The sequence below is a fragment of the Rutidosis leptorrhynchoides genome, chromosome 6 (assembly GCF_046630445.1).
Source record: "Rutidosis leptorrhynchoides isolate AG116_Rl617_1_P2 chromosome 6, CSIRO_AGI_Rlap_v1, whole genome shotgun sequence".
In the NCBI taxonomy this organism is placed as follows: Eukaryota; Viridiplantae; Streptophyta; class Magnoliopsida; order Asterales; family Asteraceae; genus Rutidosis; species Rutidosis leptorrhynchoides.
The window spans coordinates 416308131-416324125 of record NC_092338.1 but is presented as its reverse complement, the minus strand read 5'-3'; the positions used below and the strand labels follow the sequence as shown (position 1 = coordinate 416324125).

The 15995-nt window shown below is 33.9% G+C and overlaps 1 protein-coding gene across 1 annotated transcript; it reads right to left on the bottom strand.

The window, feature by feature from the left end:
* Positions 1 to 261: 261 nt before the first annotated feature.
* Positions 262 to 14580, bottom strand: LOC139853247 (uncharacterized). The gene is given in 21 exon segments (XM_071842620.1): positions 262 to 560; positions 644 to 943; positions 1081 to 1227; positions 1326 to 1483; positions 1607 to 1741; positions 2064 to 2189; positions 2285 to 2402; positions 2513 to 2635; positions 2765 to 2851; positions 3010 to 3129; positions 3215 to 3346; positions 3479 to 3750; positions 3879 to 3939; positions 4145 to 4263; positions 4266 to 4290; positions 4465 to 4487; positions 9374 to 9500; positions 9797 to 9966; positions 10116 to 10238; positions 14246 to 14318; positions 14417 to 14580. Coding segments are annotated over 21 exon segments (2595 nt in total). The 5' UTR covers positions 14483 to 14580; the 3' UTR covers positions 262 to 470.
* Positions 14581 to 15995: the final 1415 nt, after the last annotated feature.

The following is a 15995-nucleotide window of genomic DNA, read 5'->3' as shown; positions in this document are numbered from 1 at the left end:
CTTTTTTTTTTTTTTTTTTTCGTTCTCTTTTTTTGTACGTTGATTTCACTTTGTTCCTTTAGTTTGGTTCAGTAGTGGTTAGCTTGTTGTAAGTTTTTCCGGGTTGTTAGGAGAGGATCGTTTATAGATAGTTTTTGTTTAGATGGGTGCTTTCTATAGGTGTGAGCTTCTCCGTTTGCCCCGTTCTTTTGTAATCTCTGTTGAGGGCGTTTCTATATGAGTTTAAGTTATTTTCGCCCAAAAAAAAAAAAAAAACCTCTTCTTCCAAACCCTTACGCAACATTCATGTCCTTGAACTTTAACTAAAACCCTAAACATGATTTAAAAATGGATAACCTATAGAGAGTTAATTTACTTGGTACCAGATATCATACATCTCCAGTTCTCCACAACATTCGTGAATGATTTGATGAGGAGTGATGATTCAGCAAATAGATAAGTTTGATCATCTGTTTATTCAAGAAAGTCTATTATCCATGAACAACGATTGTCTTCAAGTGATCATATACACATTGTATTCTGTGCTTCTCTTCAACGTTCAGGTTGTATCCGCCATTAGACTGTTGTATTGCACAAACACTAATTAATACACATCATCGAATGCATAAGAAAATAAAGCAGGTGTTTCAATTAAAAGGCCTACCAATAATAATTCAAGTATGTTTTGCAGTATGCTGTCAATCTCTTTATTGTGGCACAATAACATTTTCCTTACTCTAGCATCTTCCTCAAGGATTAGCACGATCACACGTACAACCGCCATTATTTTGCTCAAGTCAAACGTTGGTGAATCATTTCCCGAGATGAAAGAACTCATCGCGTCCAACACATGGCTTAAAATCTTTTCACTCCTACCGAACAAGATAAAACAAGGCAAAATATAGTAACGAATTCTGCTAATATGAACAGTGTTACTCCAACTACAATCATCATCTGGAAAACTCTGCATTCAACAAAAAAAAAATTTGTATGATTAATGTGATTAAGTATAATATTATGAACATAAATGATGACTTTAAACTAATATGAAGAGCCAATCCATTGGCTGTTTAATTTGTTGTAGGTATGAGTAGCACTTACAGTAACAACATCAATTAAGTATCCAGGAAGGGCGTTGACTAGTTTGAAAATACTATGTTCCGAGAGTTGTTTTGTGTGCTTGTTCGAATCGAGTGTGATCATCATTCTAAACAACGCACATGTGTTCTCCAATGATAATTTGTTTGACTGAAAGTGACAAATAATAATCAACTCTAATTAAAAATTTAAAACCATGATCCGGGGCAATCAAAACCTTCATGAATAATGCAATCTTACAAACTTACTACAATCTGATCAATAACTGCTTCCTCAACCATCTTAAAAACAAGATGAACATCCCCAATTCTTGTCACGTAAGAGCAGACAGTACTAGTGACAGACGTAAACAATCTAAAGTTTGATTTCTCACATTTCTCTTCGTTGTTAACTGAACTACTTCTGTCTGATAAACAAACTTATTATTAAGTAATCACAGCGTTAGTTAGCGGGGATAGTAAAATATAAATGGATCACAGTGTCTAATTAGCAGTGATAGTAAAAATAAATTTTTTCAGAAAGTACCAACCGGGAAAAACTTGATATCGTGAGAGTAACGTGATGAGAAAACTAATATAGTCAGCAACCTGGATGTGTCCAGCTGTATATGCACAACTCACAACTTCCAGGAAACGAAACAACATAAATGGTTCCAGATCTGGACCTGCAATTAAATATTTATATATAAATATAAATATAATTACTTAACCACATACGCGGGATTGGGTTTTGTTGTTGTTGTAATTAGAATTACTTACAAATCAGATCAATACATAATTATATATACATAAGCTTATAGAATATCTCACTACCCAGGCTAGAGTTTTATACATAAGGCTCGAAACGAGACGAGCTCTTTTAAAACAGAGCCGAGTTCAAGCTCAGCCCAGCTCGGCTTGTTAACACCAAAATTAATGCATTCAAGAAGTATTGGGTTCATAATATAATATTTCTTTATTAAACAAAACAAAAGGTGAAATACTCACATAAGCAACAAGCAGCAATCGACTGAAGCAGACTTGGTTCCAGGAAGGAGAAGTAATACAGGCAACAAATAGAAAGTTCCTGAATATCTCTTGCAAGGTTCATAAATGGTCCATATGAAACATCCCCTGCCAATTTTTAATTTTTTTTTAACAAAAAGTATAAAAAAGGTGACACAAACCAATAAAATAATCAATAAGATGATGATGCATAATCCTACTACCATTATGACACGTGCTGTAGAATTCTGTCAATGAGCATTGTATGTTGCTAAGCTCCTGTGAGACAAGAGAATTCGTGATACCACATTGTCCCATACGAATTTGAAGCCGCAATACAGCCTACATAAAATATCACCATAGCCAACATCCAAGAAATGTGAAATGAAACTTCAAAGATCCAAATGATGGTTTGTTTTATAAACACAAATGATAAAATCAAGACAATATACCTTGGATGATGATGGATTTTTATCACCCAAGAGGGTTAGTAACAATGGAATCTCTCTTATCCAGGTCATCTGAAAGTCTGCTGTTTCTGAATCACTTGTATTCAAGAATAACCAACTATCTTTCTGTAAGTAAATCAGACACATCAGCAAACTTATCTTTTTTTTTTTTTTTTTTTCATAAGAGAATTAAAAAACAAAAAAAATAAAAAATAAAAAAAAGCAACGGTCAGTTCACAAGATATACTTGCTTACATGAAATATCATTTCTTCAATTGCTGAAACGCAAACTAATTTCATATTAGAGTCTGGATCACACTTCCTAAAGACTTCTGTAAAAGCCTGAAATATGCATCATTGAAATCTTTTATTCTGAAATCAAATGCAAGGATGTGAAGTTTGTGAAATATATAAACAAGTGATAAATAATAATACAATGGTGATTAAATGTGAACACTAATCTTTATTTTATTTACAGGAATATAAACAATGTAAAAGACCTGAAGAATATGTGATTTCCATGTATCATCGACTTGCAGGATCAGTTTAGGGATAAAAGGAATAAGTGAAAGGGAATGCTTCTGAAAAAATGTTTTGCCAGAATGTAAAGTACCACAAACCTGCAAAATTAGCCATGTTATATGATCAAAAATCTATCTAAAAATCTCTATAAAAGTACAAACATGCTTCAAAGTGCATATATACCTTCTCGGACAATGTATTTACAATAAATGTCAAGAATTTTTCAAGAAAGGCGGATTGGGGGGCTGACCAATCGCTTAAGCAAAAGAAAATCTCTGAAACTATGACATTCAATATAAAGTATCTATTATCATCCTGCAGATTTAAACAATTGAATTAGATGGCAACTGAACGGGAAAAAAATAAAAATCAAAATGTAAATCTAAAGATTAGTAAGGGAGACAAACATGAAAACGGAGGTTCTTGCCAACAAGGAAAATCATATACCTTCTCTGATGATGACTGATGTGACGGTTTCAGGGGAAAAACAACAAATAACTTGTTCAAAAGCATCTGCAACATATCTTGATCTTTTCTGCCATTCACGTAAATAAAAAACTTGACAGAAAGATCAATACTTTTCAATATAGAATGCACACAATCATATGATTGTGCTTCCAAAGTAGGCATTGTTAGAACTGAAGGCATAAAATCTTGAAAACCACTAACTAAAATAGGCAAGAGGCCCTTCAATTCGTTCGCAGTCACTGAAAACCCTGCTAAAAAATACAAGTACAGAAAATGAGGGGGTATTGTAGAGCAAAAAGACGTCCAATATCGAATGCTAAGATATCTTATACAAATATATCTACAGAAAAAATAACAAATATCAGGTTCGTTCACTAACCAGAAGAATTTTCAAGCACTTCAGTCTCAAAAGCATGCAAAACTCTTCTATCAGCGACAGCCTATTGCCAAGAGCAAGCAAGAAAAGAAAAAAAAAAGAAAAAAAGAGGAAGGAAGAGAATTATAGATTGAATTTAGATAGCAAGCAACAATAGGGATATTATAGTGTTAAATTGATAATGACAATAGCTTCATAACGGATATTGGTTATCAATGAAATGATTAAATTAGGTAACATGAGTTGCATTGTTATAAGTAGGAAAGTACATTTTCAGTTGACGATTTATCATCTTTTTTGTGACACGGCAACAAGGAGAGACAGTATGTCAAGCTAATTAGCACGCTCTTAAGCTTTCCTTCGTCATGCAGATTAAACTGATTTTTCTCAACATGTCTTTGTAATGTTGGATGATCTGTATACAGATGAAAGACATGACCTTTTCATTAATAAATATATTTGTATTACGTACAATAATATTACCAAAGAAGAAGTAATATGCAAGTACTACATGAAAATATGCTACACATCTAACTTACAAACACGTTCTTGTTTGTAGAAATATACGTAACCAAAATTAAATAGATACCTTTTCAGCATACACAGAAAATGTTGGAAACTAAACTTGATTGTAGGCTATTTGTTTTGGATTTGGGCTTGCAAGTATACAACTATTTTGGATCAAGATTATAGCCCATTATGTAGAAACTTCTTGTAATATGTAGTAGTGAAAGTGTGTAGAATGTGTGTAGAATAATCTTGTAAAATATCTAGGTCTAGAAATACTAGGAAATATCTAGATAGTAGTAGATGATGGAGTGATCTAGACTACTCCATTGAGTAATATAAATAGAGGGCTTCACCCCTCATTTGTAATCAAGCAACAAAGCAATTCAATAAGTAATAAAAGATGAGTTTTCAAGATCAATCAAACTTCTAAATCATCAATCCTCTCTTCCACAAATAATATACATAACCTCCTATTTCTAACAAATTGGTATCAAGAGCTTGGTTCGACAAGATGATGGCCAACAATGTCATCACGTTTCCTCGCCTCACAAAGGATAATTATGATCGATGGAGCATCCAAATGAAGACCTTCCTAGGTGGACAAGACTTATGGGAGATTGTGGAGGAAGGCTATGAGGAACCTGCAGAAAAAGGTCCTCTCGGCAAGGAGAAAAAATTAATGAAGACGAACGATCAAAAGGCTCTTTCCATCATCCAACAAAGTGTAGATGATGGAGCTTTTGAGAAAATTGCAAGTGCAACCACCGCCAAGAAAGCATGGGAGATCTTGGAAAATTCTTATAAGGGAGTTGATAAGGTGAAAAAGGTTCGACTACAAACACTACGAGGTGAGTTCGAATCCTTAAATAAGAAAGACTCAGAATCAATTTCTGATTATTTTACAAGAGTCTTGGCGGTTGTCAATCAATTAAAGAGGAATGGCGAAACTTTAAGTGATGTGAAGGTCATTGAGAAAATTCTTAGATCATTAGATTCAAAATTCGACTATATAGTCGTAGCCATTGAAGAATCTAAAGATCTAGAATCAATGACTATCGATGAACTCATGGGTTCACTACAAGCCCATGAAGAGAGGTTCAATAAGAAAAATAAGGAGCCTTTGGAGCAAGCTTTACAAGCAAAACTCTCTTTTAAGGAAGAGAACAGTGAAAAGACTCATCAAACGAGTCAACGAGGTCGTGGTCAAGTACGTGGCCGAGGACGAGGGCAAGGATATATCAAACGTGGAGGTTATAGTTCTTACAAAAATGAAGAAAGAAGTCAAGATTTTCACCCGACAAGAGGTCGTGGGAGAGGCTACACAAGTAGAAAGCCAAGGTATGACAATTCTCAAACCAAATGCTATAATTGTCATAAATTTGGCCACTATGCTTCGGAATGCGAGAAGTCAAACAATTACGTGCAAGAAAGAGCAAATTTTGCACAAGAAGTTACTGAAGCCATGGAAAACACTTTGTTACTAGCATGCAAAGGTGAAGATAACGGAGAATCAAATTTGTGGTATCTCGACACGGGTGCAAGCAACCATATGTGCGGTGACAAAAACATGTTTGTGGAGTTAGACGAGGTAATTAGTGGAAATATCACCTTCGGAGATTCCTCTAAAGTCCCGGTTAAAGGCAAAGGTAAGATTCTCATCCGCTTGAAAAATGGAAGGCATCAATTTATCTCTAACGTGTATTATGTGCCCAATATGAAGACGAATATACTGAGTATTGGACAACTCTTGGAGAAAGGCTATGATATTCACATGATAAATCGTACCCTTTCTTTAAGAGATCAAAAAGGAGGTTTGATTGTTAAGGTGCCAATGTCAACGAATAGGATGTTCATGCTAAATATTCAACATGATATTCCAAGATGTTTAAAAGCATGTTTCAAAGATAATTCTTGGCTTTGGCACATGAGATACGGGCACTTAAATTTTGGAGGCTTAAAATTATTATCAAGTAAAGGAATGGTGAAGAGTTTGCCTCCAATTAATCATCCGGATCAAATATGTGAGGGATGCCTTCTAGGAAAGCACTTTCGAAACAGTTTTTCAATAGAAGCTTCTAGTAGAGCGAAGAAACCTCTAGAACTTATTCACACGGATGTGTGTGGACCCATCAGCCCACCGTCTTTTGGTAAAAATAGATATTTTCTTCTATTCATTGATGATTTTAGTCGAAAGACATGGGTCTATTTTCTAAAAGAGAAGTCGGAAGCTTTTGGAATGTTCAAGAAGTTTAAAGCATTTGTGGAGAATCAAAGTGGTCTCACCATAAAGGCGTTGAGATCTGATCGTGGAGGAGAGTTCACATCCAGGGAATTCAAGGAATTTTGCGACAACAATGGGTTACGACGTCCTCTAACCCTTCCGTATTCACCTCAGCAAAATGGTGTTGCGGAAAGAAAAAATAGGACCATTCTTGATATGGCTCGGAGTATGTTAAAGAGCAAAAGGATGCCTAAGGAGTTTTGGGCTGAGGCAGTGGACTGTGCGATCTATCTAGCAAATCGTTCGCCCACTAGAAGCGTCAAGAACAAAACGCCCATTGAAGCTTGGAGTGGAAGGAAGCCCGACATCTCACACCTTCGAGTGTTCGGAAGTGTGGCATATGCTCATGTGCCAGATCAGAAGAGGACGAAGCTCGAGGATAAAAGTGAGAAACTCATATTCGTGGGTTATGACTCAAGTTCGAAGGGTTACAAGCTATACAATCCCAAGAATAGTAAAGTAATCTCAAGTCGAGACGTGGTGTTCGATGAAGAAGCAACATGGGATTGGAATGTTCCCGAAGAGGAGAACTACAACTTTCTCCCTTATCCATTCGAGAGTACTGCAAAGAACGAAGAATATCTAGAAGTTCAAGAACCTTCTAGTACACCATCTCCGCACTCTCCACATACTCCAACCACTACACCTAATGAAGTGACACCAACATCAGGAGGAGAATCAAGTAGGCTACAACATCACACAAGGAGCATTGAGGAGTTGTACGAGGTAACACAGCCTATGGAGGATCTATCATTGTTCTGCCTTCTTGCCGATTGTGTGCCAATAAGCTATAAAGACGCAACAAAAAGCCAAAAGTGGAAATGTGCTATGGACGAAGAGATTCAAGCAATCGAGAAGAATAATACGTGGGATCTTGCCACACTACCAAAGGGACATAAGGCTATTGGTGTAAAATGGGTGTACAAGGCCAAGAAGAATTCCAAAGGTGAAGTTGAAAGATATAAGGCAAGGTTGGTGGCGAAGGGATATAGTCAACGAGCCGGCATAGACTATGACGAGGTATTTGCTCCCGTCGCTCGTCTAGAAACTATAAGATTAATAATCTCACTTGTGGCTCAGCATAATTGGAAGATTTATCAAATGGATGTCAAATCCGCGTTCCTTAATGGCCACTTAGAAGAAGAAGTCTATATAGAACAACCTTTGGGATACATCGTGAAAGGCCAAGAGAATAAGGTGCTGAAATTGAAAAGGGCCTTATATGGGTTGAAGCAAGCACCTCGAGCATGGAATAGCAGGATAGACAAGTATTTCCAATAGAATGGCTTTACAAAATGCCCACATGAGCATGCTCTATATACCAAAGTAAGCAAGGAAGGAGATGTTATGATTGTGTGCCTATATGTGGATGACTTGATATTCACCGGTAGTAATCCCAAAATGTTTGAGGAGTTCAAGAAAGCAATGGTTCGGGAGTTCGAGATGACCGACATTGGACTTATGGCTTACTATCTTGGGATCGAGGTAAAACAAAAGAAAGAAGGAATATTCATATCCCAAGAAGGTTATGCGAATGAGTTGCTCAAGAAGTTTAAGATGAATGACTGCAAGTCAATGAACACACCGGTGGATTGCAATCTCAAATTGTCAAAAGATGATGAAGGATACTTGGTGGATCCAACACAATACAAGAGTTTGGTTGGAAGTCTGAGGTACCTAACCTGCACGAGGCCAGATATTCTCTACGGAGTTGGACTAGTAAGTCGATACATGGAAGCACCTACAATAAATCACTTGAAGGCGGCCAAGAGGATACTTCGCTACATCAAAGGTACGATTGACTATGGCCTGTTTTATTCGCCTTCTGAGCACTTCAAGCTAGTTGGATACAGTGATAGTGATTGGGCTGGAGACATAGATGATCGTAAGAGTACGAGTGGTTTCGTATTCTATATGGGAGATACGGCGTTCACATGGAGCTCGAAGAAGCAACCCATTGTGACTCTGTCAACGTGTGAAGCCGAGTTTGTAGCAGCAACATCGTGCACCTGTCATGCAATATGGCTCAGGAAGTTACTAAATGAGCTTAAGTTTTTTCAAAAGGAAGCTACAGAGATATATGTGGATAACAAGTCTGCGATTGCTCTAGCAAAGAATCCAGTCTTCCATGATCGAAGCAAGCACATCGATACGAAATACCATTACATCAGGGAGTGTGTTACAAATAAAGAGGTGCAGATAAAGTACGCGAAGTCACTTGACCAAGTTGCTGATATTTTCACAAAGCCTCTAAAACACGAGACGTTTCAGAGATTACGGAATATGCTCGGAGTAACGAAATCAAGTTTAAGGGGGGCTGTTGGAAACTAAACTTGATTGTAGGCTATTTGTTTTGGATTTGGGCTTGCAAGTATACAACTATTTTGGATCAAGATTATAGCCCATTATGTAGAAACTTCTTGTAATATGTAGTAGTGAAAGTGTGTAGAATGTGTGTAGAATAATCTTGTAAAATATATAGGTCTAGAAATACTAGGAAATATCTAGATAGTAGTAGATGATGGAGTGATCTAGACTACTCCATTGAGTAGTATAAATAGAGGGCTTCACCCCTCATTTGTAATCAAGCAACAAAGCAATTCAATAAGTAATAAAAGATGAGTTTTCAAGATCAATCAAACTTCTAAATCATCAATCCTCTCTTCCACAAATAATATACATAACCTCCTATTTCTAACAGAAAATGCGACTGGATAGTGGTGGACTACCAAGTCAAAAAATTTGAAAGCCATCAACCGAATATCAATCGATAAATGTGTCATTGCATTGAACACATAAGCCATCATCAACGATATAAATGTTCCTTGGTTATCCTGGAAATTTGAATAAAACAGTAAATACGCAAAAGCTTCGGGTAAAATGCCAAAAGTAATCTATATTTATATTCATGAATGCTGCTGGTCGAACAGCAAATTACTTATACGGTTATATCTTGAGCCAAATGTACCAAAATTCATATAAAATTACTACATGAGTAAAACAAAAGCATATTGTCTTATTTGTTGTTTCAGCACAGAATATGTAAGCAGGCAGACCATATAGTACACATGTGTAGCAACTTGATCCTTTGATTACAAAATCATAAAAATAAGTGTGATTAAGCACGAACCTCTTTAAAGACCGGAAACATGACTGCCTTTAGAAGTTGATATAAAGTCTCACGCACAGCTTTGTCTTCATCGGTCATGCGCTCACGCAGTTTTCCAATAACAGAGAGCCTGTGCGTTTTGAGTTCTGATGGGTGTTTGGAGAAAATATCCATAATACCGATCAATGCATCTTCAAAGAGACAAACAGATAAATTAATTTAATGCTGATATCATATAAGAGATGATAAAAGAACATATTGAGCGTTCAGTTTTTACAGATATAAATAGTGAATTCAGTAAGTAATTTATCTAACATGCAGAAAATGCAAAAAATAATACCTCTACGAACTTTGAAGTTGTGATGAGAGGTCTGCTGAAGGAGCTCTTTCAAAGTCAAACCTTTTTTGCTAAGGGTTAAACCAGACTTTTCAGATGCCAAACTTTGTTCAGGTAATACAATTGCTGCACAAACATTTATGAAAATAAATGCATCGAAAACATACATCGCAAACGAGTAAAGTTGGGTTAGTTTGGGTAACGAGTGAAAACGGTTTTGGGTTGAAATGGGTCATGCGTCAAACGGGTAAAAATTTCAAACAGGTCCAAACGGGTCAGGATGGGTCATTTGGGTAACATGTCGAAACGGGTAATGTGTCAAATACGTCCAAACGGTTCATATACTTTTATATTTGATATTTTACATTTAATATATTGTTTAGTTATTATATTATTATTTATTATTATTTATTATTAAATTATTAATACTTACTAGTGAAATGACCCGTGAAATCATGGGTTTGTTTAAACGAAACAATTTAATGACATATTTATTTTAATGACCCGTTTGACTAAGAAACTTGTCGTTATTTTTACAAATATATAGAGACATGTATTTTCGCATACGTATGTAAAGTAATTAATTTCGTAAAAAGAAACCATATTTGAATATCAAGAATATAATAATTATAATTATAATTATAATTATTATATTAAAAGTATATAATAATAATAAAAAAGTCGTTCAAAGTTGAGTATTTATATTTTTAATAATAATAATAATAATAATAATAATAATAATAATAATAATAATTATTATTATTATTATTATTATTATTATTATTATTATTATTATTATTATTATTAATAAATGTCTTTTAAATTTTTTTTAAAAATTTAAATTACAATTAGAATTACGGTTTTTTTTTTCACAGAAAACTTTTAAATAGTATACTACAGTTGACAAATATTATTAAGTTGATCTTATACAAAACCAAGTGAGTATTAATTACTATAAAACCAATATTTGTGATTTCATTAGTTAAAAGGAAATAATTTACATCATGAATCACAAAGTAATATCTACAAAATCAAACAAATATAATCAATAAACCACAAACTTTAAAGAGGCTTTAAACCATGATGTACAGTTTCTCCACAATTTAATCATGATGTACCATGGTATTCACTATAGGTCTGATCATATCCCAATCTGTACACCTACTCCACAATTTAAAGCGGCTTTAAACCGCGTTTAATCTGCTATAAATATAAGTAAAATGAATCAAATTAACATGTTAGTTTTTGCACCAGTACATCAACCATTTCATGACTAAATAAAAAACATAAGTACATCTTAACTAATCTTAAAAAGGTATAAAGAAAACTGTATGTGTTGTACACATGAAGTAAAGAGTTGTCTGTACCAGTTAAAAGTTAACATCATATCTTAATTAAATCATCATCAAGGCACTCATCAATGGCTTGAGATGTTTCAATAGCAACATTAATTAATATTTAGGGTCCACTTCTACGTTTCAATAGCTCATCCCACTATTCTGCACACAACATAGTTCATTGTCAAAAGCTCATCCAAAAAAAAGCAAAACAAAAACAAAAACAAAAACTATCATCTTTTTGCATATCCCTTGACCCAGTAATGTAGCACACTTTTTACTTTCCCATACCTATACCCATTATGCATATCCCTTGACCCAGATGGGATTAGTGACTTTTAATTGACAGTTGCATACTATAGTGATCAAATGGACATACCTAAACTAACACTTGATATAGTGTCGTTAGGTTTAAGATACTAACACACACTACATTATAGTTATAGTCATAAATTATATCTATAACCATTATAATTATAACCATATGCATTCATAACTTGAAAGGTATACCTTTTCTATTCATAGGAATGTTTGCAAACAAAAAAAAAAAATCAAACATGGACTATCTGTTTTTGTGCTTAAAAATAAAATCGTAACATGAAAATTCAAAAAGAATATACCTTGGGGGTATGAAGATCACAATATGCAGTCAGGAAGAGTGATCAGTAATGATGTTGGAAGTGTATATGAAGCACCTCACAAATGTAATATCTTCTCATTAAAAATAAAATTAAAACATGATGAGAAATGTCCTGCAAAAACCAATAAAGGATGGTAAGCTAAATAGCCATCACCCATTACACTTGTAGATGCAAACAAAAGTTTATTTGCTTTTGGTTAGAAGCTCCTCCCACTTACACTCAGTAGAGCAACATAACCATCAACAATATGCTATGTGTAGAGTATTAAAAATAGTCCTTAATCGTATGCTTACGGATCTCTTTCATTTCATTAAAAATATTTCACGAACTCACATAATCACATTATGGTTTATTGTAAGATGCTCTTAATCAATTAAATCACATAATCAACAAACTTGTTAATATTTATTCCACACAAAACTTGACCCACTTAATATATGTCATCAGTTACAAACTTCACAGGGGACTTAAGAATATCCAAAGCCTTTAGTTATAAATCTAACACTATATAGCAAATAAAACACATATTAGTTTCAAAATCCATTAAGTAAAAGAATTCCTGAATAAATGACAATCATCTGTATGAAAATACAATATAAAACATCTCGCAAGAACTTACATAAGTTTGGGGCAATTGAGCAACCTATTTAGCCATCAGTTCACCTGATTTATAAAATTACACACAATTTAAATCATACAAAATGTAAGTTTTAAAAATATCACGATCGAACCAAAATCTTAAAAGATATTGAACATATAAACCACGAATTTGAACAACTAACACCATGAACAGCTCTATACTCTCCATACTGATCTTTATCCAAAACCTAAAAATAAAAATTCAAGAAGATAATGACTTTAATCCTAATGAAGAAAAAATTTAACCAATTTAATCACCACCATTGAAAACGCAGATGAAAAAATAATGATCAAGAAACCCATTTTAACCCTAACATAAAAATCAAACTTCTATAAACATAGATGTGGAAACATATATACCTGATTTGCGATTATATAAAACATCGTTGATTGCAGACGCGACGATGGTGAAGGAGACGGCAACAGCGGCAACGGCGGTGGTTTCAGACGAAAGTGCAGCGGTGTATATATATCTATGAATTATTTATTTATTTGAAACCCTAATTTTAGAACTGATAAGGTGTATAATTTTTAATTGCACGTTTAATTTTTTTAAATAAAATTAATTAGCCTTTATGACATCATCAAGATGGTTTAGATTTTTTTCTTTTTATTTTTGATTTTTTCTTAACAAAAGAATTAGCCTAATTATCACATCATCATTTTAGCATTTTAATAGAAACTATAGATTAGGAGTATATATATATATATATATATATATATATATATATATATATATAAGAAAATATTAATATACATATACTTTTTTTTACGGCGAAAATATTATATATATATATATATATAAAGATCATAAAGATCTGATGGTACATACAGACGGCAATGATTGAAATTGTAAAGGCTCGTTCTGATCGTCCAACAAACAATGGACGAAAACAATGATTGAAAGAGAGCGAGCGCATTGAAAATGTAAAATACCATCAAACCTAAATCTAAACACAAAATAAAACCGGGCACGTATCTAACGCCACAATCTACACTACTTAAAAGCCGCACACTAAAATGAACGCCGGGCACTCCAGCAACACCTAACCCGAGGCCTGCAAATCAAAATAACCTCTCGTACCCGAAGAACCATATAACACTCTAAACCAGAGAACCACATGCTCGTCAAATAAGATCAAAACCCCGTTCGAGCGGAAAAAAGGACCCCGAGAGAATTACTTCAAAAACATCAATTTACCATGGTCACCAAAGTCAACACACGCTGGCAACGACATCGAGATACAGTCATTAATGCTTTTATAAATGATTAACGGAAGAAACTAGTTATGCTCTACTCATTTGACTCATTCATGAGACCCATTAGACTTGTCTTCATTGATTGAACTTTAGGGGAAAAAAAAAATTAAGTTTTAGTTTACATTGTGAAGCCTATTTTTTCCAAGAACCAATTGACCTGAAAGCTTGACCCATTTGCCCAAGTTTGAAAGTAATCGAAACAATTGGTTTGATTGTTACATCATGTATGTAAGTATGAAATTCTTATGACAAGTACCTTTAGATTTAACTTGCGTATTTGTGGTATTTTTTGGTGGCGGTAATTTTCTTCCAATCTTTCGCTTTATTTTCTGCATTCAAACGACAAATTGCAATGGAAATTTCTTAATATCATTATCATTTTCATTTGAATTCAAAAACAAAAAAGGGATATAGGGAGAAATTGTACTTTGAAGTCAACACCACCACGCTTTTGCTGCTGCTGTTTCTTCAACTGAGTCTTATGTTGCACCATCCTCCGTCCTAAAGTCTAAAATTACCTCAATATGATAACCAAAAATCTGTGTGTGAATAATTTTTGCTAGAAAACTGCAGCAGCCTAATGGCCCAATTGAAGAGTGTTCGAGAGTTTTGGGTTTAACTAAGGTTTTAGGTACTGGCAAGACCACACCCAAATTTAGGTTAATTGGGTCAATCGGGTCATAAAAGAAAGCATGACGATGGAACCCCAAACTTTTAAAAAGGTTCCAATAAGACCATTTGTATCGCAGGCCAAGCAACTGCGTTAGAGTACGTGTTTAACGACCCGTTCATATCGATTATAAACGTTTCATATTCATTGGTTTCATTGCGAGGTACAGACCTCAATATGATACGTTTTACAAATATTGCATTCTTTTAAAAAGACAAACTCATTTCAAAATATAACTTTTTGATACAAATGATATATGATTCTCGTAATATGAATGACTAATCTGTCGTTGACTTAATAATAATCTTTTTGAACTCGATTGACTTGAATGCAACGTCTTTTGAAATATGTCATGAATGACTCCAAGTAATATCTTTAAAATGAGCAAATGCACAGCGGGAAATTTCTTTCATACCTGAGAATAAACATGTTTAAATGTGTCAACCAAAAGGTTGGTGAGTTCATTAGTTTAACATAAACAATCATTTTCATAATTTTAATAGACCACAAGATTTCATTTTCATAAATATCATACATCTCATACAGGCATTTCGCAAACTGCATAGAGATAAAAATCATTCATATGGTGAACACCTGGTAACCGACCTTAACAAGATGCATATAGAATATCCCCATCATTCCGGGACTCTCATCGAATATGATAAATTCGAAGTACTAAAACATCCATAACCCGAATGGGGCTCGTTTGGTTGTAGTGTTGGGTCTCAAACATACAGATGAAAGAAATTTACATGTTGGTGATTAATAAAGTAATAGAAGAAAATAAGAAGGGAATTAGTGAAAGATAGTGGTGGGTTCTCGGTTGTGCATAAGATGTATCTCCATAATAACCAACACGTAATTCGTTTTATAACACAAGTGGAATCAAAAAGCTTGTGTTAGTGGAAGAGTAAAACAAAAGAAAACATTAATCGAATAATAATAATATAATAATAATTATAATTATCATATAATATAAAATTAAAACGTGTGATAACACTTAATTAATATCTGCCGACAGTTTATCGCGGGTGATAGTTCGTAGTCCGTTGCTGAACAGTGACGGATAAAAGTCTTCGGAAAAATCCCATATTTTTAAATTAAATATCTTTATTTATTTCAGTCATTATGGTATAAAATTGGTCATTAACTGTTTAAAATTATTAGATAAAAATTAAATTAATTATTAGCACTCATCCCCAAGTAAAATATACGGAGTGTTAAAACTTAATAATTAGATCCTAAATATACTTTAAATAAAGCTATAATTTATATAACTTCTTCTCGGATCTCCGTTTATTTTTAACATCATATAATTTGAATTTAACTTGTTTAA